General features: G+C 39.9%; 1 protein-coding gene across 1 annotated transcript; it reads right to left on the bottom strand.

The window, feature by feature from the left end:
• Window positions 1-1,534: 1,534 nt before the first annotated feature.
• Window positions 1,535-9,203, bottom strand: LOC141642726 (bifunctional bis(5'-adenosyl)-triphosphatase/adenylylsulfatase FHIT). Its single transcript, XM_074451620.1, has 6 exons — window positions 9,082-9,203; window positions 7,174-7,338; window positions 6,936-7,046; window positions 3,111-3,257; window positions 1,995-2,093; window positions 1,535-1,914 (listed from the first exon to the last, which is right to left on the bottom strand). Exons 2-6 carry the CDS (start codon window positions 7,336-7,338, stop codon window positions 1,798-1,800), a joined length of 639 nt encoding a protein of 212 aa, XP_074307721.1. The 5' UTR covers window positions 9,082-9,203; the 3' UTR covers window positions 1,535-1,797.
• Between the last annotated feature and the right edge of the window lie 18,538 nt (window positions 9,204-27,741).

Here is a 27,741-nt window from a genome sequence, read left to right on the forward strand (position 1 = left end):
TCGCTGGCCGTTTCTCTGTGTTTAAATTTAGCCGCGTGTGCTAATAAGCTTCTAGCTTATGAGGCAACTTTGACCTACTGCTCTATGGTTTTACTTTTCTTTCCTCGCAATGCTAAAGCTTTTTTTTCGTAAAGCTGTAGCCCTTAAAAAAAATGAATAGGTTTTTGGAGGCGTGTACTACTTTGGAGGAGGTAAGTTTGATTGAACCTCATATTAAAAATATTATTCAAGAGCCGGAGGACGTTAGGCAGTTTCTAGCAATTAACAAGAATGGTAAGCGTGTTGTCGTTGACTCCTTGGATGCAAATTATGTTTGAGCGGGAAAATGGTTTGTTTCTTCTCTCCAAAGTCAAGAGGTTGTTTCTTCTCTCAAACGTCTGGTATGGTGAAGAAGATGGCCGAGATTGTACGTTGTGCATCCTCGACGTTGTGTTCTGACATTGAAAGGAAAGGAAAGAAGCTCTTGTTGTATTCGGCTTCTTTTGCTGATTGTGTTCCCATTAGCTCACCAGATGATCATATGGATTCCGAGAGTAGCAGTGCGCCTAACGAGACCTCCTCCTCAACATTTGAGAACCTTTGTATTTTCTTTTATCGGTTTCGGATTTGGTTGTATCGCTTTAAACTTTATTATTATTAAAGTACGTTTCGTTATTGTCTATTTGATTATCATTGCCTCGGGTAACCGAGATGGTAGCACTTTCATGCCTTAAGTGGTCCTGGTAAGGCACTTGGAGTATGGGAGTGTTACACAGTGCGCCTAACGAGACCTCCTCGAATGATACAGAGGTCTGCAATTCATCCTCCTCAACTAACTCAACATCTCCTCGGTTCCATTTCACCAATAAGAAGCGATCTCATAATATACTCCATCTATCATCTCAAGATCATGGCAAAGATTAGGGCAAAAATTTGGGATTTTACAACCCAAGGTCCATGTCTCTTTCATGAGGGTCTACCTTCACCTCTAAAACCATCCAAGCGAGAACTCCCCATGAAGAAATTTATAGGACAACAGAAGTTCCACCACGACACCGGAGAACTTTTTTAAACCTATCGAAGAGGTTAATAAGAAGACATGCCTTCATTCAGACTCTCCCTATGCTACTAAGATCTCATCGGTCTGGTTTAAATTTGGAGACCCATTGTGGATCATTGCCATACTAAAGGTCGAAAGGGTCGTGCTTTTGCCGCTTCGAAGAAAAGGTGTTTGGTTGCTGTCAACGTTTCAACTTTGCAGGTACACCCGCAATAATACTACCGTTATGAGGATGAAGCGGAAGGATGTCCACTTAATCGAGTTTGACGTGCATTACCATCCACCGTTCAAGACAAGTCGCCTTGTCTCTTCGGTTGGAACTACTTGTACTGTTTCTGTTACTTGGGTATCAAGTAGTTTTAATGCCCCTTTCTTTGTACTTTAATGTATCCTATGTGCTAGTTTTTTATTTATAAAAGTTCATCGTTGTCAAAAAAAGGGGGAAAAAGCTAGACCGTTAATTCCAAACTTATTTGGGGTCAAAGAAATCAAAGATAATAGGAAAAAAAAATATACCATAAATTAATCCATTGTCAATATGCAAAGCTAAAAATGTCATAAAATTGGGGATAAATATAATCCCCAATTTCGACAAATTGGCCCCTGCTGGCTGCTGGTTAAGGGAATCAGAATTCAGAATGGCAATGTAGATTATCCATCATCCAGTAAAACCAACTACTATATCAAGTCTGCAATAGGCGATAAAATGTGAAATAACGTTAAAGTAGAAGAAAAGGCAGCACCAGAAGCTCGAGTAATCAAGTGAAAAGTGCCCTATATGTCTCTGCTTCTTTACTCATCTCATCAAGGGTTCGATCCTTGCGATCTTTGTCCAGGTCCAACTTCTGAGCTAATTCCTTCTCCTTCACGTCAATCTGGATCAACAAAAAGGCCATTAATGGAGAATTAAGCAACAAGTGACATAAAATTAGTATAGAAAGTTGACTAAACCTACCGCATCATATATTTCATCGTTCTTCTCAAAGTCGCCACCTTTTCTAGGTAAGATATGTATGTGAACATGGGGTACCGTCTGCCCTGCCTGAGGGCCGTCCTACAATTAAACAACCCAATTGCAAAATCAGTTCGGCTTGTCAAGAAACAGCGGTCATTCATGGAATTCTGTATTTCTGTGTAACCAAAGTTGGGTCCATTCCAGATCTGAACTATTTCCCAGTCCTTTTCCATCAAATGTAAGATTAAGCACCTTAGCACTACCATCTAGAATCCTAGATTGTATTTTTCATGTGAAAAGGAAGTTAAATGATATGGGCATACCAGACACTGGTACAAGAATGGTATATTGGTATCAAATAAAGCCACAAAGGCACTAGTTGCAATCACATACCAATTCTGGATCGTGTTAGCATAACATTAAATAACGCGGTGGTGAAGACAATGACATAAATAGCTGGCCATTCTGGAAGTGAGTGATTCTCAGGTACTCCGACAGTTCACTTAGCTGCCGTGTCGCGTGTCCGGCACCTATCGAGTCCGACACTACATGACACTTCGACACTTCACTTCAGACCAAAAAATTGAAAAATTCGCACAAAATAGATACTCCGACACGTGTCGAAGAGTCGGGGTAGTACAATTAATCGGGACCTGTTTTTCATCAGTCGTATGGATATAGTATCAGCTGTTTCACCGTAATCACCGTATTGGTCACAGCTGTCGCACATCGGTTAAAACTACTTGTGGTCAGGCAAACATTGGCCGTAACAGACAAAGATCAGTGTCTTTGAAAGAAACTTCACATGCAGGAAACTATCAGCACAATAAGCTCAAAAGTGAAACTCTTGCATATTGGCTAACATTTAATACCAAGAGCACGCAAAATGGGTGGGCTCTGGCCTCTGGAGACTTCGGTTGCAAGGGCTCAACCTCCAAGCCTAGAGGCTCAGTATTCAATCGTAGACTCCTCACCGAAACAAGGCAACCTCAAAAGATGGACTTACAAAGCGATTTATAGATGTTAAGAGAAATATAGAGAAAAGCACTATGAACCATCTAGAAAAACAAAGACACACAAGACTAAGAGACGGGCAAAAAGTAACAAATAACTTACTTGAATTGCAAGAGTTAAGGATGATGCTTTATGGTAGTTCTCAAGTTGGCTACCAACTTTTTGTGCAGTGAGCCATAGATCAGAAGTTTCATCAACAGTGAGATCGGCAAAGCGTTTCACTTCACGCCTTGGGCAGACAAGAACATGTACAAAAGTATTAAGGAGACCAAGCAAATAGAAAATTCAGCCGCTGATCCCTTGCTGACTTGGAATAACCAAAAGTCCCACCAATTGATATGGAGTATATACATTTGAATTGCCATGGTCTTAACACTTGCACCTTGTATGGATAAAACAATAAAGGGGGAAAGGGAGAGGATTGACTTCCCTTGTTTGGATAGAAAATTGGATAGGAGGAAAATGGAGGGATCTATGTTTTATCCTACAAGCCAAATCAAAACGAGTTCAACGAAGAAACATTTGACAAGAAAACACTGTTGCTCCAGTTACCCTCCCTCCCTCGCCTTCCCACCTACTATACTGTCCAAATGATGCCTTACTCTGCAGGTAGAATTTACACATAGAGGAGCTTGGCATCTAGTATTGACACAACGCCCAAGCAACAAAATTCAGTACAATTTGCTTTAATACTCGAAGGGAGAGTCCAACTAAAAAATATAGTCAAATTTACACAAACACCTACAGATATCTAATAGCCAACCCGTACAAGCATAGTAGCACACAGCACAAACTAGGTTTACATGGGCAAAAACCTAGGTGGTCAAGTAGTAATGTAATCTACCCTGACAAAGCAAGCAAAAATCAAGCTATGGCCTAAAAAAATGTGAGGGAAGATAGTTTCTCTTCTACGATTCTGTTAATTATGGAATGTGATTTACCAGCTGGATATTCAGATATAACAATAGACTCAAAAGATGTTTACCTATACAGTTGCCTCTTGTTTATAACATGATTATGCCAAACCAAAATGTAAAGAATGTCGCGAATTGGAGAGAGTACTTCCTCCATCCTAAGTTTAGAAATCCCATTTCTGTTTGCCCTAAATCTCAAACTCTAGTTTGCAGTTTAAATTGTGTCAAGCAGCATTTATCAGTAACTCCTCAAAAAAGCAGCATTGATCAGTAACTGCGCGTGGTTCAGAAATTATTTAAACAAAGATAGATTAGAGGGCTCGTTGCTATTCTATATCAAAGGATATGACCTGCAAAAAAAAAAAAAAAAATTGGAGAGATATTTTAGAAGCTGCACTCTAGAGAGTGACAAATAAACAGAAAGATGCTTTAGTAAATGCCAAGAAGTAAGAAGCATTACATAATGCGACAGATTTACTACTCTGAACAGCCCAATGCGACAACACTTGTGATTGTGGACTGGCAAAATTACTATACAATAAGAACCCTTTCTTAAACCGACGTGGGAAAGCCTAACTAGATATCCATGCTTTACTAAGCATTAACTTTCTGTGCCTGGTTCGTTTCGGAAATCAAGAATGAAATCGCCAAATCGGCTAGTTCAAGAGAATCAACTATGTTCCTCTCGAATATACAATGTACCAAAATGAATAGTTTATAAAGTAACAGCAGTCAAGAATATCAAAAACACCTTGGATCACAATACCACATAGAAAGTTAAAAGTTGTAAGAAAAGATACATTCCTATATCAACTGGTAGTTTAGAAATTAAGCTATTTGCAATTAAAAGCTACGCAAAGACAAAAGCACCCAAACTTGGAACATGTATTGGAATTGTATGCAACTACACTCTACCAAGAGTCATTATTTAAACCTCACTTTCAACCTCGCGGCAAGTTTTCTGACAGACTGCAATTTCTTTTCTACAATGGAACTTTAAGGCGCTAATTTGAAATAAAGCCTTCAGAAGGATTGATTGACCCGAGTGCTTTCATATTAAGATGCAGAGACATAAGTGATACAACAACAACAACATCAGAGCCTTAATCCCAAAATGAATTGGGGTCGGCTGACATGAATCATCTTTTAGAACCGTCCTTGGTTGAACGCACACCTCAAAATGCGAATAGAAAATGGAAAAGTGAAACACAAAAGGGAGAGCGAAAATGTAATACAAAGTCAAAGTAAACTTACAGGTTTTAAAATCGAATTCCGGATTTCTTTTATAAAAACTTAAAACTTAAATCGAGAGAAGAGATTAAAACGATTTTGAAAACCGAAATAGAATTAGGGATTTGGAATGCCTTAAAAGTAAATCAAGTAAAATATATAAGAAAGTGGTTGGTAAAAAAAGGTGTAATAAAGGAGAGAAGAACAAATAATTTTTTTTTAAAAGAAAAAATTAAATAAAAACACTAAATAAATATGTCAAAAAACATCAAATACTAAAAATCCACATGTATCCTTTCCCTCCATTGTGCCCTCTCCGTCACCATACTCTCCTCAAGCCCCAGAAAGCTCATATCGTGCTCTATCACTGTCAACCATGTCTGTCTCGGTTTCCCTCTACCTCTAGGGACCTTTTCTGTTCTCCAAGTCTCCAGCCTCCTAACCGGTGCGTCCATAGGTCTCCTTCTCACATGGTCAAACCATCTTAGTCGATTTTCCATCATCTTGTCCTCTATTGGCGCCACTTTTACCTTTTCCCGAATCACCTCATTCTTTAAGTGATACTTAAACTAAAAGTATAACAAATATATACATGATCGCTCCAGGTCTATGGCACTTCAACACTTCACTTTCACAGTGTGTTTCAAGTCAGTGTACACTCCTTGACATAACACCTCCTTTTAGACATATGCCCGAGTATCATATCTTCATGTGCACGTTCCTTGACAAGCTTTGCCAGTGTATTGGTCAATTGCATTGAAAGCATTAACACTTCTTGATCCTCTAATGTTACATAACTGATGGGAGTTTACAGATTTACACCTCATCATCCCCTTATCATACACCTCCACCCCTCTCTTCCAACCAGGAAAAAGTTTTGAAAAATAGTCTAGGCTTTTCAGCTGTGCTTACATGTAGTCATGTAGACGCCACATATGAAACTATCTTTAACGTACCAATAATTCTTTTCCCGGAAAGGCATTAAGCAAAATAGTACTTCCTCCTTCCAATTTTATTGTCCCCTTTTCCTCTAAATTATCCAAGATTAATTGTTCCCTTTCTAAATTTGGTAAGAAAACATAGTGAGCAATTGAGTATCGTTTATTGCCTCTAAAATCTAAATTATTAATTATCATTCCCTTTATCACAATAATAATCACCATTTTCTTCTAACTCAAGTGGACTGAAGGGAGTAACAAATGGATGAAATACAATTAGTCAAATACCCCTTATCTACTCCCATGTTAGGTTCATACTCCGAGAGTCCGAGGTATGCTGTCTGGTTGAGCACTTGAGCCTGTATAAAACTCTGCCTCTACGACTCCACAAGGCCCAATTTTTTTATATAGGAGCGCCAGTATCATCATCACAAAGTTAGTTGCTAACTGCCATATTGAATAGAAGACTTAAACTGAAGGCTAATTGCGTAAAAGACACGGTATGTGGTCTTCTGATTTGTATTCATGTTAGTTTTCTAAGAGATAACGATGATCTACATTTCCGGATTTCCCTCAATCAAATTTTATGTAGAAAATAGAATATTATCAAATCAATAGAGGGGCACAAGATAACAAAAGGCCCTCGGTTACAAACATTACAAAGAATTCGTTGTATAAACATTATTGAGAAGCCCTTAAAATTACCTGGCAGATTGGCTCAACATGATGCTAAAGGGAACTCCAAAGAACTACTTATAAAAAAATTGTTGTATAGAAGACAAATAGTTGGCACTGTATTGTATTAAGATACAAAAAAAATCAACATTAGGGGGCTGAGAAAGTTTACCAGGAAGAAGGGGGCGCAAGTTCACCATGGCATACGAGAGATTGGTAGAGTAAAATACTTCCTTCATATCAATTTTGTAAGGCCCAAATGTATAAACCTCTGATTCCATCTGCATGTTGGATGTCATAATTATTGGTCATGGAATGGCTATGACGTATCCCACTAGTAGCGTAAGTTAAAAGAGGATATCAAATGCGGTTAATACTCAAACAAAAAGGAAAATTTCTGGGACCCGCCTTGCAGGATCTAGTAGTCGTGGTGGAGAAAGTTTGGATCTTTCTTGATGATGAAAAAAGCATGTTAGTGAATGGGAACCACCTTCTGATCTGGACACTGTTTCTCCTGGTAACAGGATTCATAGTTTGCGCCAAAACTCTAAGCTCCACATGCCTTAAAAGCATCTTCCCTAAGTCAAACTTGTATTACTCATATGATGATTTAAGACGGCAACCGAAATCTAAGGATATTATCAACATAGCATGCTGCACAGTAAGGCGTTTAACGAAAGCCTATCTAATAGGCCAAATAGGGCCTTGTTAGCTTAGGGGAAATGAAATGAGGTCATGCTTCAGTTGCACTAGATTAGACAAATATGGCATCACTTATTTGCACCCTAACTAGTACAAAGTAAAAGATAATTAAAAGTAGAGCATAAGCCTCTCTAAAACCCTAGCCTCCGTCAGTTATCCGTGGGGCTTCCATTGATTACCAATCGATGGTAAGCCCCAAAATTTCATATTTCAATTAATAGTATGCAGATCTATCAACTATTCAATAAAAGTCTCCCTTTTGGTGAGAATCGTTTTTCTGTCCCTTATTTCGGGGTTTTTCTATTTATTTGTGGGTTTAGTCTCATCAGTAATATAGTCTTCGTTGATGGTTTGTAGCGTGTTCTTTCAAAAGGTACAAGTGATTAGGTAAATTTTCTCTCATAAATCAAACGAAGGATCCCCTCAAAAGCTACATGAAGATAGCGATAATAAGACGAGCCGAATTGTCAGATGCTGTTTTGAGATCCCTAGTTTATAAGAAAATTATTTTTCTTTGGTTTCCATTAGATTTGTTTTCGATTATACCTATCCTTAGTAAGTGCCGTATGGCGTTCTATTAATGAATTGTTCTTTTCTTTCAAAAAAAAAAATAGAGCATAAACCGATTGAAACTTAAACTAGGCACCATCCTACATCCATCAACGAGAAACTGAACAGGGAAGCATGCCAATAAAGGACACAATAATGAAGTAACAACAAAGCAGCAATTCATACCCAACAGAGAGTATTGTTCCATATCCAAATGTCCAACTGAGTGGACACAATTTCATGGACATATGTCTGTGTCACAAAGATCGAAATGAAAAGTTGATTCCTCCTAAGGGGAAAAAAAAAAAAATTACGAGCCAAGGTCTACTCAGGGACAAATTACAGGGATGGGAATTCAGGAATCTGAAATCGGCAATTAACCATCATAAGGCATAAGATATTGGCTAATGTGGGTATAGGAAATAATGATGAGCTTAATGTTTCCCTTTCCACTCATTTACGAACATATCATCTCACTGTTAACGCCGCCACGTTCTAATTTCCCATGATATGATTATTGTTTATTTAGAGAGGCAAAACATTCTGAAAAATATTTCTCTTGATTAACCATAGGCTTACAATCTGAAATCATATAGTTTCAGTCCTTACTGAAATACGTACAGCTAGAAGCCCAACAAATCCTTTAACCAATGAGTCTTCCCGGATTTGATATAAAACCTAAGAAACACCAAAAACCTCAAAAAAAAATGTAGATTGATATGCATAAAGTTTAGTTAGTAGACAGCCTGTTTTACCGTGAAAATGACAGTGGTCGATTACGAAACCGGAATATAGTATGCAAATGGCGAAAATGAAGCATGACATGGAAATTTGATCATATAAAAAGAAAATGGAAATGGAAATGTTGTATGAATAAATTAGGTCTTGTGAAGCACCCACATAGAAATTTAATCTTAAAATTAACATGAAACAAACCAAGTTGGAAGCAATAAAAATGCACAAAATTAATATTGAATCGGAGATGAACAAGTGGTACATGAAATCAAATTTAAATAAAAATGAGAAGAAAGAGAGGAGAAGTATGGTATAGAAAAGAGAGATCACCTCTGAAGAGAATACAGTAGGGTGTTGAAATGTTGATGCCTCCTTCCTTATTTCCCTAAACCTCGCACTTCCGCTGATATCTTCTTTCTCTATGCCCGGGCAATAACATATACAAACACGGACACCCTTTTTTTTTTTTGTGCTTTTTCACATACGAATTTTACTCTTTCACATACGTCTTTTACAATTATACCCTTGTTATTTTTTCAATACTCAAATTAATTTTTGCAACTCCCTTTACCTCCCTCCGCCCAACCATACTCTGGTGACCCGTGCTCTGCCGGACGCGGTGTCTCCTTTCTCCTCCCCTTTACACTTGCAACTCCTTCCCGCAATCCCCTCTTCCGCACGCTCCTCCGTCCCCGACAACTCCCGCGTAACACAAAATTGCCGTATCAATACGAGTAGCAACAATTATATGCTGACAGTCCCTTGATTTTTTGAACTCAGAATAACGATGTTTGACCATTACCATATGATATATTCAAGTCAGTATGCATTTTTATCAATTTCGATGACTCCAGTGGCTCAGTAGATGGTTTGTTAAACAATTAATAAACAAGTCAACATTCATATGTGAAGAATTATACAGAATAATCCATTAGTCACCACTCATATCAATTGATAATTAGTTTCAGTAATTAATAAACCCTAATAATTTTAACAAAATAAATTAATAATTGCTAAATAATTAACCGGATTTGTAAATATCGTCGACGTTTTAGTAAATATCGTCGACGTTTTCATTCCAAAAGACGATAATGCCCTTTGCATAATTACACTATTTTCTCTCTCTAAACAATTTTCTCTCAAATTCTACTAAAAATCAACTACATTTCGATCTCTCATTGCATTAAACCAATTAAAAGATGTTAGAAATTAACGCACATCGACTAGAAAACTTAAATAAATTTATAAAATCGCCAAATAAACGTATTAAACACGGTTTTTTTTTTAAAAAAAATGAACTAGTTCATGGATTAAATGTTAAGATTCAACAATCGACCACGGACCAAATGTTGAAAACCAACGTTTGCCATGGTCCAAACATGGGAAACTAACGTTGGCCGTGGTCCAAACGTGGAAAACCAACGTTGGCCGTGGTCCAAACGTTGGAATCCCACGTTTGGCCACGGAGAATTTTTTTTTTTTTTTTAAAATTTTTTTTTTTTTTTTTTAAAAAAAAAAAAAAAAAAAAATCTCCGTGGCCAAACGTGGGATTCCAACGTTTGGACCACGGCCAACGTTGGTTTTCCACGTTTGGACCACGGCAAACGTTGATTTCCAACGTTTGGTCCATGGCTGAACGTTAGATCTCAAAGTTTGGTCCATGGTTCAACCTTGGGGTATAAATTTCAGATTTACGCAAACAATTAACAATATGTTATTTACAAAATTAATGTCATGAACTAATTAGGCTGACATATTGTTAATTGTTGTTGTTGTTGTTGTTTTTTGTTTTTAATTTAGTTGAGTTTGAGAGAAATTTTTTTAGAGAGAGAAAGTCAAAAGGGCAGTCATCGTCTTTTTTATGAAAAACGTCGTCGATATTTACTAAAACGTCGTCGATATAAATCAGCCCCCATAATTAAATCATCAATACATATATATAAAGCAGGAACTTTTCGAGCGATATTAGAGAGTCCAACTTTCTTAGAATTCCTAATAAGTGTAGATCTAGATTTTTCCTATTAATAATTTGTGATAAAATTATCCTAATCAAAGTAGATCAAAGTAGATCTAATAATTTATGAGAAAGTAATCCTAATAGAGGTAAATCTAATAATTTATGAGAAAAATAATAAAATAGGAGTGGATCTAATAATTTATCGACTATTCTTTACTAAAATAATAATAGAAAAATAACTTTATAAAGAATATTTATTTTAGAAACATTTATAAAGAAAAAAAAAAATTCATATAATAAACGTATAAAAGTGTTAAAATTGTATATTTTATAAACATACAATTAATCTTTGTGAGAAAAAAAAGGATCCTAATTTCTTACAAATAAAAATATTGTCAAAAATCTAATTTGTTCGATTTTAAGTACTTAGAAAAACTCGTGTAGTAACAAAGATAATTTTATTTAAAAACTTTTTTGAATATGATGGGGCATATTCTGCACCGCTGACCAAGTCAACATATTGAGCAAGGTCAAGGATATCCACAGCAAGTCAACGACTCAGACAGCTTAGCCGATGCAACCCATCGGCCTGTCACCTGGGTCTCGGCCTGGCAACTGATCAGCCGGGACACATATCCGCGTACTCATATCCAAGACCCTCGGCCGGCCTGCCATGGGTCCAGCGGCCGAGGGTAGAACGGTCTTTCCACCTGCTAGCCACTTGGCCACTATGTGACAAAAGGTGAAAGTCTATAAATACTCCTCAACCCTCATTGAGGAAAGGATCCACAAATTAACCTAAGAATCACTATTCATCTGGTAATATCTTCCTTATCTCTCTATAATATATCCTTAGCCGAGTACTAACAACTTATCTTGTTAAGTTCACTTACTTGAGCGTCGGAGTGAGTACGCTTGGCACAAAGCCAAGCCCTCAGTTCGTTCATTGTTGCAGGAGAGGCCGAGAGGAACGATAGAGACGTGAGGAATCCAACTCGAGACATCATTCTACAAGCCACGGGTGGTAACAATACTTGCTCTGGAATTACACCCGGAACAATTGGCGCCGTCTGTGGGAAAAGATACTAGAAGCTAGTCACATTCATTCCCAAACAAAATACACACAAAAACCCACCCCAAAAGCCAAGAAGATGTCGAAAAAACAAGAGGCATTCGTGACCGACGAAACCGAATTCTACCAAGATGATACCGTCCACAAATCTGGAGTTGTGCAACCCTCCGCCGGTCAAGTGATTCAACCGGAGTACGGGATGCCAATAATACCGGACACTCCGCCGCCGCGACCAGTCACCATCATGGGACATGTGGTTGACGTAGCAAAACGAAGATGCTCCTGGACCTAATGGGAGTACGCTCTCACACTGTCACGCCGACAAGAGCGACGGAAACCGTCCAGGAGACCAGGGCCCAAAATATGACCCCCAGAAACTTAAACGGAGCATTAGGAGAAGCTGACCCTGTCAAGACATCGGGGGAGCCCAAAGTGGTCGTGGTGAACCTAAGTCCTTCTCGCACTCGTGAGAAGACTGCGTCGCCGCGGCGCGAACGAGGCACACCCCGGAGGAGCGAGAGAAGCCCAACTCGTCAGAGTTGGAGAAGAAGCCCGACTCGCCAGAGTCGGAGGAGAAGTCCTTCTCGCTACGAGGAGAGAAGCCGGACTAGGAATGTGAGGAGCCGATCGCCGCGTGTCGTCCGACATGTGGTCAGGCAACCCCTCAGCGCCTACGTCCTAGATACTCCGGTGCCGACTAAGCTGAAGTTACCACCTATAGCATACAAAGGGGAAGGTGACCCGACTGACCACGTCGAGGCTTACGAGTCTCACATGTCGGTATGGGAGCAACCTGATGAGGTCTGGTGCCGAATCTTCCCAACGACACTACATGGGATTGAAGGAAATGTAGATCTTTATACATGTTAACATACTCATATATGTCTAATAAATTTGTCATAAATTAAAACGGATCTTATGCATGCAAACAATAAAAAGAATAGAGGAGAAATCATGTCCTTACATAATTAATTTCGGATATTTGGGCACAAAAGAGATCACCTTTCTCTTTTGTTCTTGAGCTTATTCCAATGGAAGAACAAAGATCTAAGAGCAAGATCTCTCCCTAAGCTTAATACCCAAGGCTTTCACTTAATCTAATTAATATTACAATACTAGTATAATATTAATCTATGAGAAAATTGAACCAAAAATATTGTTAACACTTTGAATATTTTCGGTTTAGAGAGGGAGGAGAAGAGAGCTTTTTATCTCACTAAAAATCTCTTATTTGATGATGGAATAAGAATGAATATCACTAAACTAATTTAGTGTAATAATAGGTAAAATTATATGAAAAACCAATGATGGTTTTTCACATAAAAAACCGGGTGGAAGGGGGACTTTTTAGGGGAGCCAATGCATGAACATTTTTATCTTCACAAGAAAATTAGAGTTGCATGGCTAGGATATAGGTAATCATTGTGTTTTCTCAATAAATTAATCAACACAATATTAACCTAATAACCCCCATAATTTCGGTACAAATGATAATATGGAATCCATATTATTTTTGTCAATTGTCAATATGTCACATGTCATATGTGACATAAATTGTTATGTATTTTTAACATATTAAAAATCAACGTATTAATAAAAATACGTCACATACAAAATCGACTTAGTAATCTCATAATTACTTGTACCAAAAACATTTCTCCATTTATAAATCACAACGGATTGTATTTATAATAATTCATTCAAATTTAATTGTTACATTAAACAATTTATTTCATCCGAGTAATTATACAATTTGATTACTCAGACCGTATCTCATTTAATCACATTTCAATTTGATACGTAAATTATACTTCCAAAATCGTCCGTCAATTTTCAAGTAATTTAATTAACTCGTAACATTATACGATTAATTAAATAATCAATTAAGAGTGTCGCCCTTTAGGTATGACCTAGGGGTCAACTGATCACCACCGTCACACACGACGAATGTCAAACTCTAGTAAGCCAATCATTACCGATATATGTTGACCATTGACAAGAACAAAATTACTTCCCAATTGTATTCATTTTAATGAGACTTAAACATGTGATCATCATGATCAACATTTGTGATCGCATTATTGTCGGAGGACACATATTCCAACAATCTCCCACTTGTCCTCGACAAGTGTGCGTCACCAATTCTCTTGTCCTATTACTATCTCCCACTCAATGCAAGGTGTCTTTCGGTCGTACTTGCAAGTGATCATATCGAGAGTGGTTTCCTCGATCCGGAGAATAACGATTGACCGGATTTATCCACACCGGATACCTTCCGAGCGTGGCCACGCATTTCGATTCATTACTCCTCGAGTGGCCCCGAGATATTGTTATAACCCCGACTAGGGGTGGACAATTCCTATCGCACTCATTCCCTTCGACTAGCCACAGCCATCATAACCCAAAATATGCCCATTTGACCCCATTTACGAAGGTCGTAGTAACACAAATCAAAGTTAATGCGAAACGTGCCATCTTAGGCGAATAGTCTTTAGTCAAAAGAATCGACTCATTTGAATACTATAGCAGCTCTTGCCACGACCAGGCTATATAAATTTGCCAGAACTCTATAAGCGGTCATAAGGCCCGACAAAATGTTCCTAACAATCTGCCTATGTGATCGACTAGTCATCTCACATGACTGTATGGGCACTTGAACTTGCCATCAATCGCCTCACACTCTAGTCACTTCGAGACGTCACCTCATATAAGTAACTATGGGCAAAACAATGTTAATCCATGTTCACTTTAACGGGGTTCAATTGTCTCTACAACCCGTTTGGATATAACAATGTACCAAGTGAGTTAATTATAACTCATACGACAAATGTCGACATCACACTTGGGTAGTCAATATCATATTACAACCTTGTGATGTTTATCATAAGTGTAAACACTTATTGATTGCAATGGAAGTTTAACATCCCATGTGTCCATGTGTTCAAACTTCTTGCACTTGCAATTTCCTTCACATTCATGTTCTCATAGCATGAATCTTACCAAGTACACATTAAGGTTCTTGACCTTGGTTTTGGTTCTTTAACTTGAAAGAACTTTCTTATCGATCATCTCATAATGAACGAATTTGTGATGAATAATACAACTTGTCTTGATCAAGTATTCCATCCACACACAATGCACTAGGTATATGTTTTGTAGGATCTTGTAACAATTGACAAGATTATTAGCTTAGTACTTCTCACAAGTGCTAGCTTTATTAGGAAAGATTGTTTTGAATAACCTCTTATTTAACCAAGTATCTTTCCAAAACTTCTCATTTCTCTTTGTGGGCTTGAAAGATTTGGGATTCTCATAAATCCTCATATGTGCTCGGATTTTCTACAATATGTGCAAACTCTTGACACACAATAGAACATCCGTCAATCATCAAATCGCTCATCGGATTCTACTCGAGAATTCATGACGTTTCCATTATGGCTCACCAAGTCAATCATCATGCTCTTATGCATATGATTCATAATTGGACATGTACATGATTATTCTAATGGCGGAAACATTAGTTACTAATAATCATGAGATCAACCGTTCATAGGTTCAATGAACTACCATGACTACTGATGGTAATCCCATTTTCATTCATACGAATAACCTACGCGTATGTTGATGTGATGTGTATCTCTTAATACTAATCCAACATCCCATGATGTAATTGGATTCATCATTGTCCATTTTCATCCAGAATTGAAAACTCAAAAGCTTCTTTATGAAAGAAGATATTAGCTCGTCATTCTTTAATGAGTAATGAGTTTTATACATTCAAGGATGATAGCTCCCACTAAATTCTATGTCTTCACATGAGAATTTCCTAACTCCCACTCAATTCGACATATTTCGAGATGACTTCTTAATCGAAATTTGTCAAGAATGTAAATATAAATTGCTTTGCCAAGTTACTAGGATAAAACCATATATGTTCCCATCATATCCTTTCAAAAATGCCTATTTTGAAGTGGTCTCATCTCAACCTTACGGAAAGAGATTTTAAATCTCTAACACACTCATGTCATAATGATGTGTAGCAATGTCATTATTCAAATACAAATAATATTTAGAATAGGTCCTTCGGAATACCCTTTCGGAAGGAGGTTTAACCATTTCATAGGGAGGTTAAACAATGACATTTGCGGTTAAAACGTTGGCTATTGAAGATATCGGAATATCAATCTTTGCAACTCGATCATAACTAGTATGTTACTTTGATTCATTTAGGCTCTTAAGTAAAACTCATGATTGAAACTATTGGTCAAATGATTCATAACCTTAGTCAAAAGCTTGTTAAGACTTTACATTAGTCATTATTCTTCCAAAACTTCTTTTGGTCTCCTCGTGTAGTTATCTTGAGAATAAACTCTTATGATTATTCCACTTGGTCTCTCAAGTCATTTAAAACTAACTTGAGACTATAGATCTCATCTATTTGGTATACTATGTAAGTAGATATACCTTTATTCAACTCATTCTCTCTTGTGTAGATCTTTATATACACAAGTACACAATTATATCTTGCCTTGTGTGTTGTGTCCTCATTTTTCTCCCACTCTATCTTTAGAATGAATACACTAAGCATTCAAAGATAGCATATGAGACACAAATAATGATGTTGAAGTATAAGGAGAACTACCTCATAGGTTGACTAATTGTTATTGATCTCATATGTGTACTTGGTGGTTGACATACTTTTAAGAGAGTTCATAGACTCAAAGTCACTTAATAAATGATCATACACAAGCCTTAAGCATGTGGACATATAATGAAACCCGTCATTATAATTGTCTATTAGATCACTTTTAGTGAATGATCTTATGTTTCAAAACGCAAGCATTTAAAGATGAAATTTTAGAACATAAAGGATAAATGATAAAACGGGTGACTTGGGTTGCAAACCAAGTCACTATCATCCAAAATACAAACCATTATCCAAAATACCTTTCCATGTCGAACACGGAAACTTAAAGTTCTAAAATTCAAAACATAACTTGAAATAAGACAACGAAAAACAAAGCTCCATAAAAGCTATCCTTAGCTTCTTCATGGTTTCTTATGCTTGCTTTTCTTTTCCTTTGTCTTTGCTTGGTGGCGGCCCTATTTACAATAAAAAGGGAAGATACATTATCACAACTTTGCATCATAATACCATAGTTGAATTTAGAAACATAAAAGAAGGTTAGTCATTTACCTACTGGAGTGATCTTTCCAGCTTTGATATCACCAAGGTATTTGGAACAATTCCTCTTCCAATGTCCCATGCCATTACAATAATGGCATTTGTCAAGAGGACCCTTCTTGACTTTGGAGGTGCTAGCTTCACAAGACTTAGCTTTGGTGAATGTGGGAGCTTGCTTCTTGCCCTTTCTCCCATTCTTCTTGAACTTCCCCTTACTCTTTGTGCTTATGTTAAGCACATCCTTGGGAGGGTTCACATTTAACCCCATGTCCCTCTCGGCTTGCACAAGTAACTTGTGCAACTCCTCAAGAGACACATCCTTGTCTTGCATGTTGAAATTCACCCGGAATTGCACATATGCCTTGACTTTGGATAAGGAGTGTAGAATCCTATCTACGATGAGTTCTTTGGGGATTTCAACCTTTTGAATCTTCAAGGTCTCGACAAGCTCCATAAGTTTGAGCACAGAGGGCTAACCTTTTGGCCCTCTTTGAAGTCGAGATCAAAGAATGCCGCGGCCGCCTCATATTGGACGATCCGCGGAGTTTGTGAAAACATGGTCACAAGTTTGGAGTAAATTTCATTAGCATTGCCCATTTTGAAGGCTCTCCTTTGGAGCTCCGCCTCCATCGCAAATATTAATACATTTTTCATTGCGGCGGACTCCTTTTGGTAAGCCTCATAGGCTTCCCTAGTGGCCGCGGTGGACCTAGTGGTGGGCTCGGGTGGAGAGGCCTCGGTAAGGTAACGAAGCTTGTCGTCACCTTCGGCGGCTAATTTGAGTTGGGCATCCCACTCGGAGAAATTTGACCCATTCTTTTCAAGTTTACATCGATCCATAAAGGATCGGAGCCATGATGAAGTAGCGAGTGGTGTAGCATTAGGAGTTGGTGTTGCCATTTGTTATGAATAAGAAGTGGTCTACAAAACAAAACATAAGGAGTAAAACAATTGTCGTTTTAATTATACTCGTAAAAATGTATGATTTAAACAAGTTATATGCATTTTTCTAGTGACCTCTACCCAACTAGAATAAATGATTCCAAGACCCAAATTCATATCGACTTAGGCACGGTAGGGCCGATTCATCCTTTATCAATATAACTCGGTGGATTAACGTTTAATCGATTCTACTTTTAGAACTCTTGGTCGATAATATTACATTAACATTTATCTTTAGCCCAAAACACATTCGACAAGGGCACGGTAGGGCCGATACATCCCTTATCAAAAACTTTTGTTGAGTTCAATCCAAATTTCGAATAAATGTGTCCATGATCCAAATCCATATCAACTTGGGCACGGTAGGGCCGATACATCCCTTATCAACATGAATTCGGTGGATTTAACATTCATCACCCACTTCCCCTACGTAACAAGGTTTGTACCCCGGTAGGGCCGAGTGCACTCCCTCGCGAAATAGGTTTTCATGGTTTCTACTATTTGGTAAGGCTATATCTCAATTAATTGTTTTAGCGAGAGGTCATGTCAATTTATTATCTATCACGTTTTAAGTGAACTAAAGCGGTGAACTACGATAATTCTAATTGACACGGTCGATAAACTCGATAAAAGAAGATGCATGTTTTAGTTATGGCGATTTAGCGATGCATGTAACATAAAATAAAATGCAAGCATAAAGATAAATAAATCCTAGTATGGCCTTTCCTAAAATAGAAAAACTATTAATCTATTACATATTCGGAAACCAACTCCATTGGTCCCTTGAACTTCGGTTGTGGCACACATCTCGAGGTAACACCGTCTTTATGTATCGCCATTCTTGAAGAAATCCGTCTTTTGGAAACTCCGGAATGAATAAAATTACATAATAAATTACATAATTTCCTATTATACATTTGTAACTAAAATAAAATAAATCTATTAAATTACAAAACGGTGATACGAGATCACAATAAAAATTACAACCGAATCGATATTCCCATACATTTCGGGAAATACCAATTAAAATCTAAGGCCATACTAAGTAAAATTACATAATTCAAAATTACATAAATTAAAATTATGACAATCATAAAGAAAAATGCAGCATTATAATATGTATGAACATGCTCAATTTTATGCTAAATCGCCTTTAAATTGCCAATATCGTATATTACTCGGTTTTTACGGATTTGCGTGATTTCAACATTTTATAATCACAAATATGCATAAACTCATATTTATGCACTAGTTAATTACCCTAACCACTTAGGACTCAAAATATAGTTTTCACTAATAATTTGACCATAATTAACTTTTATTTACAAATTTGTTCATAAATGGACCAAAATTACAAAAATAAGCTATTTAACTTCAAATAAATCACAAAATTTCAAATAAATTCAAAATTTGAAATTTAAAATTCATGAACATTCTGGAAAAATCCATGACACTCATAATGTTCAAAATCTTAGGTTAAAAATTTCGAAAATTTTCCGGAAAAACAATGTTGCGGTTTATCGATATTTAATAAAATAATCATAAAAACATGGAAAAATTATTTTCATTAACTTTTCAATTTTAGATCTGAAAAATATAATAAAATGCAACATTAGACGTTTTTCCTAAGTCATAGATTATATTTTATTAATTTTCACTAATAAAGTCACTATTTATGTCATTTTTCTTCAAAAATTCATAAATCATGCTAAAAGACTTCTTTATAGCCAATTATTTTACACACATCTTGTAAAATTGCATGTGACAACATATAAATTTTCTATGACCAGATTCGAAATTTAACTCATATTAACCTATTTTACTCTTAAATCCGAATTTAATAATGAAAAATTCATTTTTCGAGCATAACAAGTGCAAAAATTATGAAAATTTACAGGTTATCTCAAAATAATATATGTAACAACATATCCAAAAACCAACTTAAAATTCGAAGTATAGCTAATTTTCGACCAAAAATGACATTTTTACTCATAAAATCACATTTAAATGTCATTATTATTAAATATGAACAATAAAAATCCGAAAAATTAACCAAAAAATCCTAAAACACTTTAGGACCAGAAATATTAACATGCATGTAATTATTTCGTGATATATCATAATAACACAAATTTTACAAGTTTTATTTTGTTATTCATATAACTCGGAAAAACTTTTAACCAATTTGCATGCAAACAACCGTGGCTCATGATACCGATTGAAGGAAATGTAGATCTTTATACATGTTAACATACTCATATATGTCTAATAAATTTGTCATAAATTAAAACGGATCTTATGCATGCAAACAATAAAAAGAATAGAGGAGAAATCATGTCCTTACATAATTAATTTCGGATATTTGGGCACAAAAGAGATCACCTTTCTCTTTTGTTCTTGAGCTTATTCCAATGGAAGAACAAAGATCTAAGAGCAAGATCTCTCCCTAAGCTTAATACCCAAGGCTTTCACTTAATCTAATTAATATTACAATACTAGTATAATATTAATCTATGAGAAAATTGAACCAAAAATATTGTTAACACTTTGAATATTTTCGGTTTAGAGAGGGAGGAGAAGAGAGCTTTTTATCTCACTAAAAATCTCTTATTTGATGATGGAATAAGAATGAATATCACTAAACTAATTTAGTGTAATAATAGGTAAAATTATATGAAAAACCAATGATGGTTTTTCACATAAAAAACCGGGTGGAAGGGGGACTTTTTAGGGGAGCCAATGCATGAACATTTTTATCTTCACAAGAAAATTAGAGTTGCATGGCTAGGATATAGGTAATCATTGTGTTTTCTCAATAAATTAATCAACACAATATTAACCTAATAACCCCCATAATTTCGGTACAAATGATAATATGGAATCCATATTATTTTTGTCAATTGTCAATATGTCACATGTCATATGTGACATAAATTGTTATGTATTTTTAACATATTAAAAATCAACGTATTAATAAAAATACGTCACATACAAAATCGACTTAGTAATCTCATAATTACTTGTACCAAAAACATTTCTCCATTTATAAATCACAACGGATTGTATTTATAATAATTCATTCAAATTTAATTGTTACATTAAACAATTTATTTCATCCGAGTAATTATACAATTTGATTACTCAGACCGTATCTCATTTAATCACATTTCAATTTGATACGTAAATTATACTTCCAAAATCGTCCGTCAATTTTCAAGTAATTTAATTAACTCGTAACATTATACGATTAATTAAATAATCAATTAAGAGTGTCGCCCTTTAGGTATGACCTAGGGGGTCAACTGATCACCACCGTCACACGACGAAGAATGTCAAACTCTAGTAAGCCAATCATTACCGATATATGTTGACCGATTGACAAGAATAAAAAAAATTACTTCCCAATTGTATTCATTTTTAATGAGACTTAACCATGTGATCATCATGATCAACAGTTGTGATCGCATTATTGTCGGAGGACACATATTCCAACAGGGATGGCACAGAGTTGGTACAAGGGGCTACCCGACGGGTCGGTATACTGTTACGCCGACCTAAAGGACGCATTCCTAGCCCAGTATTCCTGCAACAAGAGGAGGGCTGTGGAGACATCGGACCTCCCGACTATCGACAGAGGGAGGCGAGTCTCTCCGGAGTTATGTGAAGAGGTTCGACGCCAAGGTTCGCAAGTTCGTGAGCCGAACAATGAACTGCGACCTTCGCGATGAAAGGCCTCCCAAGGGGGACCTAAAAACGAGCTCATCAAATGTGGCGGCCGACCTTTGACGCCGCCAGACAATTGGCTGATCAAGCCATTAAAGTGGAAGACTACCACAAAACCTGGGTAGGCCCTAGCGAGCCCAAGCCCTCAGAAAAGAAGAGCCGCCGGGAGGACAACCCGGACGAAGGACGCCGCGACAATGATCGGTCACGGTGCAGTGAAGGACGCCGTGACAATAACAGTCACGGTCGATAAATCTGCCAGAAACAGGACTCGACGGGCGCCGGGTGGAGTTCGGGATCGTACGCCGAGGCGGTATAATGATAAAACCCACCTCGTCGTATCGGCCGCCGAGGTCTTCGCCCGAGCAAGCACGAGGGCCGGGAAGTGGGAAAGGCCCCCAAGCCGAAGGGAGACGGTGACACGAGCGATCTTGTGAGTACCACGGCCACACCGGTCACCTTATCGACAACTCGCGCATCTCGAAGAATGCCATTGAAGAACTGATCCGGAAGGGGAGCCTCGGCAAATACGTTGCCAAAGGCCATAAGACCGACGCCCGGCCAGTTCAGATAAGAAATCCGTCTTCGAACGGATAGGAGTGATCCATGTTGTCATCGGGGCAACGAGAACGGAGGGTCCGCTCATGGGCACAAACGGCACTGAACGAGCTATATCGGGCCATCAATTTTGTGCCCAACACAACATCCCCCCCGCTTCCAACATCCCCGATATGACTATTGGCGGGAAGGACTACGAAGGAGTCATCGCTCCTCACACGACCCGCTTGTAGTCAATTTGGACATATCCAACCACTGGTCAAGAGGTGCCCGATTGACACAGCGCCTACACAAACATAATGTTCGGAGTGCTTCCTCGGCCTCGATGCCCGAAAGTCAAGGACCTAAGCCCCCGCACCAATCCACCGTACAGGCTTCTCTGGGGCCGGCCGTACCACTGGGTCAATCGATCGCCTATGATGATCGGCGAAGGGAATGCGGCTAAGAATGTCCTAGCCGAGTTCGTGGTCATTGACGGCTCGTCCGCCTAAAACGTTCTCATAGGCCGAGTCACTCTGAGCGAGGCCGACGCAGTGATGTCCATCCGGGCCCTGACACTGATGTACGTCTCGGACCGGGGGGAAGCGCATAAGCTCGTCTCCAAAGACGAAAAGGACGAGGTGGTCAACGTCCAGATAGCTGCCAGAGGATGCAACATGCAGTCCCTTAAAGTGGCAAGGCAGTCAGAGAAAGGAAAAAGTCCATCCTTGCAACACGAGGGCGACCTCATGGATGCAACTAGCGGCTGACTGGGAAGGTGTGCCTTTGATGAGCCATTAGGACGTTGGTAATCTCGGGAAAACTTTGTATAGCGGCGGAGGTGTCCAAGATAGCTGTGGGCACCCCACCGCATGTTTACACCTAATGAGAAATCGTCCCAAGTCTTCCATCTAAGTGTCCATTTTTTCCCATAAGTCATTATCAAGAAATAGATGCCAGCTCATACTGTCACACCGACAAGAGCGGCAGTCTCCATCAAGAAATATAGCGTCGTCGCAGTCACCCCAAGTAGTAGACGCTTCGGCAGTCACTCCAAGTGGTAGACGCCACGTAACACGTTATCAAGGAATAGATGCCACCATACATCACACCGACAAGAGCGGCAGTCTCCATCAAGAAATATAGCGCCGTCGCAGTCACCCCAAGTAGTAGACGCTTCGGCAGTCACTCCAAGTGGTAGACGCCACGTAACACGTTATCAAGAAATAAGACGCCAGCTCATACTGTCACACCGACAAGAGCGGCAGTCTCCATCAAGAAATATAGCGCCGTCGCAGTCACCCCAAGTAGTAGACGCTTCGGCAGTCACTCCAAGTGGTAGACGCCACGTAACACGTTATCAAGGAATAGATGCCAGCTCATACTGTCACACCGACAAGAGCGGCGCTCTCGCAAAGGAGCAAAAGCCGTCACACAAATCACCCAGTAGTAGACGCCACGGCGCCACCCCAAGAGGTGGACGCCGTCGCAGATCACTCAAGTGGTAGACGCCACGGCCGTCATCAAGAAATAAGACGCCACTCATACTTGTCACACCGACAAGAGCGGCAGTCTCCATCAAGAAATATAGCGCCGTCGCAGTCACCCCAAGTAGTAGACGCTTCGGCAGTCACTCCAAGTGGTAGACGCCACGTAACACGTTATCAAGAAACAGACGCCGTCTCACACTGTCATAACCGACAAGAGCGGCAATCACCCTCAGGAAGCAGATGCCGCGGCAGTTACGGCAAGCGAAGTCGATACTCGCAGAGACGGTCAAAACGCCTTAAAAGCGTTTAAACACAAGTGGGATGCGCACTCTAGACTGCCTCGGCCAGACCGAGGCGAAAACAAAAAGGAAACTCAGACGAAGACACTAAGTACAGTTGATATGCTCAACTATTAGTGCAAGGAAACTCAAAGTGAGGTAAAGACCTCGGCCAAGCCAAAGACAAAAGAAACGAACTCTTATTAAAAATGATAAGTTACAAGTGAGGAGAATACGGATGACGGCCGTCCCCATAAGGACAAGCCAAAACACAACCTACAAAAGTTGTACAAAATACAAGGAAAAGAAAAACAAAAGATTACAGGTATCACATGAAGCGCCAAAAGTGGCAGGGAGGGAAGGCTTAATAATTGGCTTCCGAACAGTGAAAAGTCGTCGAGACGCCGGTGAGCTCCGGTGACGACCGCCCGTCTCCCTATGCCTGTTGCTGCTCGCCATCAGCAGCAGTAGCAGCATCTTCTTCGATGGGCAGCCCAGCGGCGTTCTTAGCAGCCTCAGCTTCAGCAGCCTCAGCCTGAGCCTCGGCTGCATCAGCTGCCCTTGCCCTTACGACTTCCTCCTTGGCCGCCTTAGTCTTCTCAGCGAGGGCTGCACTCTCCGCGGCCGCCTCTTTTTCTATCTTCACCCTCACCGCCTCCTTGGCCTTCCCCTCCACGGCCTTCTCCTTGGCTTCGAGCTTATCGTCAAACAGCTCGTCAAATTTGGCCCACGGAAAGGAACCAGGAAGAGGGAAGAGCTCCTCAATCACTTCCCTGGCAGCTTCTTCGGCCAGATCCCGGAACTCGGTGCACATGTTAGGGAGCATTTCGGTTTGGAGCATCTCGATGTCGTCCTCTTTTTGTCTAATAATGGCCTCCTTGCTCCGAATCACCTTCCCCTGGATCTGAAATCTGCCCCTGAATTCATTCATCTGCTGGAGATAAAGGTCGGCATGCCTCTGAACAAGGTCGCACTTATCCAGCAACTTTGCAACTTCGGCCGCAGCGGCCTCGGCCTTGGCTCTCTCAAAGAAAGACCTCCTTTTCGGCGTCCTCCCCGAGCTTCCTCTCGGCCCAAGAGCGCTTTCTCGGCAAAGATCTACCCTAAGCCTCTGCTCATTGAGGAGATCCGGCCGCCTTCGTGGCCACCTTCCTAGTGGCATCGAGCTCAAAAGCGGACTGAGCCACGGCCTTCTCCTGCTCTATAATACGAGCACCGGCCAGCTCGCTCCATCTCGCCAGCTCCTCGACCAACCTCGCGCCTTCCGCTGCAAGCAGTCGGGAGGGGGAAGCCTTCTGGGATGAAGGGTCAGTGGTGACGTTTCGATCACCAGCCTGCAGCCGGGAAGGGGAAACCTTCTGGGATGAAGAGTCGGCGGTGACGTTTCGATCACCAGCCTGCAGTCGGGAGGGGGAAGCCTTCTGGGATGAAGAGTCAACGGTGACGTTACGATCACCAGCCTGCGCGGGTCTCTCCCCCACTTGCTGCTCATTAAGAGCGACGGCCGACAGCGGCTGATCTCAAAATTTAACAAAAGCATCGATCAACATACGGACATGCCGAAAAACCCGTCATCGCAGCGCTAATGAGCCGGCCAAATCTGAGCCACAGAGTAGATCAGTACCATGCTTGGCCTTCTTGGCCGAAGGACGCATTTCCTCGCCAGCGGCAGAAGCAGCGACAGCGGTAGAGGCTGTCCCCTTCCTCTTACGGACAAGGGGAGGCCCCTCCTCGTCAGAGTCCTCCCCATTGGTGATATCAACGATCTCCACCGTTGCCTTCTGAACAGGGGGAGTAGGAGGTGGAACTGATGTCGACGCCATCGCCGCCGAAGACTTTGTTTTTCGCGTATGGCGCGGCATGTTACTAACAACCTTCGCCTGGGCCTCCACCACATTCAAGCTCCTCAGCCGCTGATCCATGAGATCATTCGGCGACGTCCTGCGATCATGGGCAAGAGCCTTGGGGTGCAAGTTAGCAACGGTTTTATCTTTGTGCAGCCCCATTCTCCGGAGAATATTCTCAGACAGGTCCGGTCCGAAGTGGTCTGCGAAGGAAACAAAGCAAGAATTAAATAGAAGAAATAAACCGAAACTCGAGAAACAGGAACATTGAGAGCGGCGATAGGCCTTGCACCGACCCCACTCACCCTGTGCTAGGGCCGGTATGAGGCCGACGTGACAGAGCGGCTCATCCTGGAGGATGATCTGCGTTGGGGGAATCCATCTTTTCGGCACCCCACTCTTGTCCGCCTCGAAGAGCCTCATCGCCAGCTTCTCATCCTCCTTAAGAAGGACCTTGCCGGCATCCATCTTGAGCTTCTTCCGGGTGACCCATCTGTCGTGCTCCGCTTTAGTTTCACACCGCAAATTAACTTGGTGCTGAAAGAAGCGGGGCAGCGGGTAGTCATCCGGCACCTTAACATATTCCCACCGACACTCCCAACCCTGGTCTCGGCCAGCGTCACTTCTTTTTCCACATCGGATGCCCTTTACACATCCATGCGGAGGGGGGATATATATGGTACGGCCTGATAAGAACCAGGCCGAGATAGAAGAAGCCGATACAGAAAAGTTTCAAAAATTACTCGCAGAATATACGCTCAGCATACATCGGAGCCCATACCACGGCATAGACTACGCTGGGGGCAAATTGATGGGGCATATTCTGCACCGCTGACCAAGTCAACATATTGAGCAAGGTCAAGGATATCCACAGCAAGTCAACGACTCAGACAGCTTAGCCGATGCAACCCATCGGCCTGTCACCTGGGTCTCGGCCTGGCAACTGATCAGCCGGGACACATATCCGCGTACTCATATCCAAGACCCTCGGCCGGCCTGCCATGGGTCCAGCGGTCGAGGGTAGAACGGTCTTTCCATCTGCTAGCCACTTGGCCACTTGGCCACTACGTGACAAAAGGTGAAAGTCTATAAATACTCCTCAACCCTCATTGAGGAAAGGATCCACAAATTAACCTAAGAATCACTATTCATCTGGTAATATCTTCCTTATCTCTCTATAATATATCCTTAGCCGAGTACTAACAACTTATCTTGTTAAGTTCACTGACTTGAGCGTCGGAGTGAGTACGCTTGGCACAAAGCCAAGCCCTCAGTTCGTTCATTGTTGCAGGAGAGGCCGAGAGGAACGATAGAGACGTGAGGAATCCAACTCGAGACATCATTCTACAAGCCACGGGTGGTAACAATACTTGCTCTGGAATTACACCCGGAACAGAATATTTAAAAGATTTACATGAGTTGTTAATTATAACCAAACCCGTAATTGTCTTACAAAAACCTTAGGACAAAACTTATTTTTATTTTTAAAAAAAATATTTCAGGAAAAAGTAACATGTCATAAAAGGAAAAAGAAGTAAAGATTAACATTTACTTAACATTTGGCAGAGAAAAATTTCTACAATGACAATAGTAGAAATAAACAACTTCAACGATGGCATGAAATAGTTTTAACTTTGATTTACTATGCCGTATCAAATGTGTATGATTAAATCACCAATAATATTCACATCAGATTAAAAAAATTTGAGCTACCATTTATAAATATTAAATAAGTCTCATATTGTAGACAACTCGTTTCTGCACCCCTCGCAAACCACCCGGTGATGATTGGGCCGCATGTTTGATTCGCGGAACGATTTGTGACAGTTCGTAAGTTTATCGTCAAGTGTTTGCTCAAACATTAATTTCAACCTCTTAGTTGTCATCTACGTCCGGATACGGTCGTTTTGGCAGTAATTAGAGTACATTCGGAGTCCGGGTCGAAAATCGTCTCCATTTTCT

This window comes from Silene latifolia, chromosome 2 (assembly GCF_048544455.1).
Source record: "Silene latifolia isolate original U9 population chromosome 2, ASM4854445v1, whole genome shotgun sequence".
Taxonomy (NCBI): Eukaryota; Viridiplantae; Streptophyta; class Magnoliopsida; order Caryophyllales; family Caryophyllaceae; genus Silene; species Silene latifolia.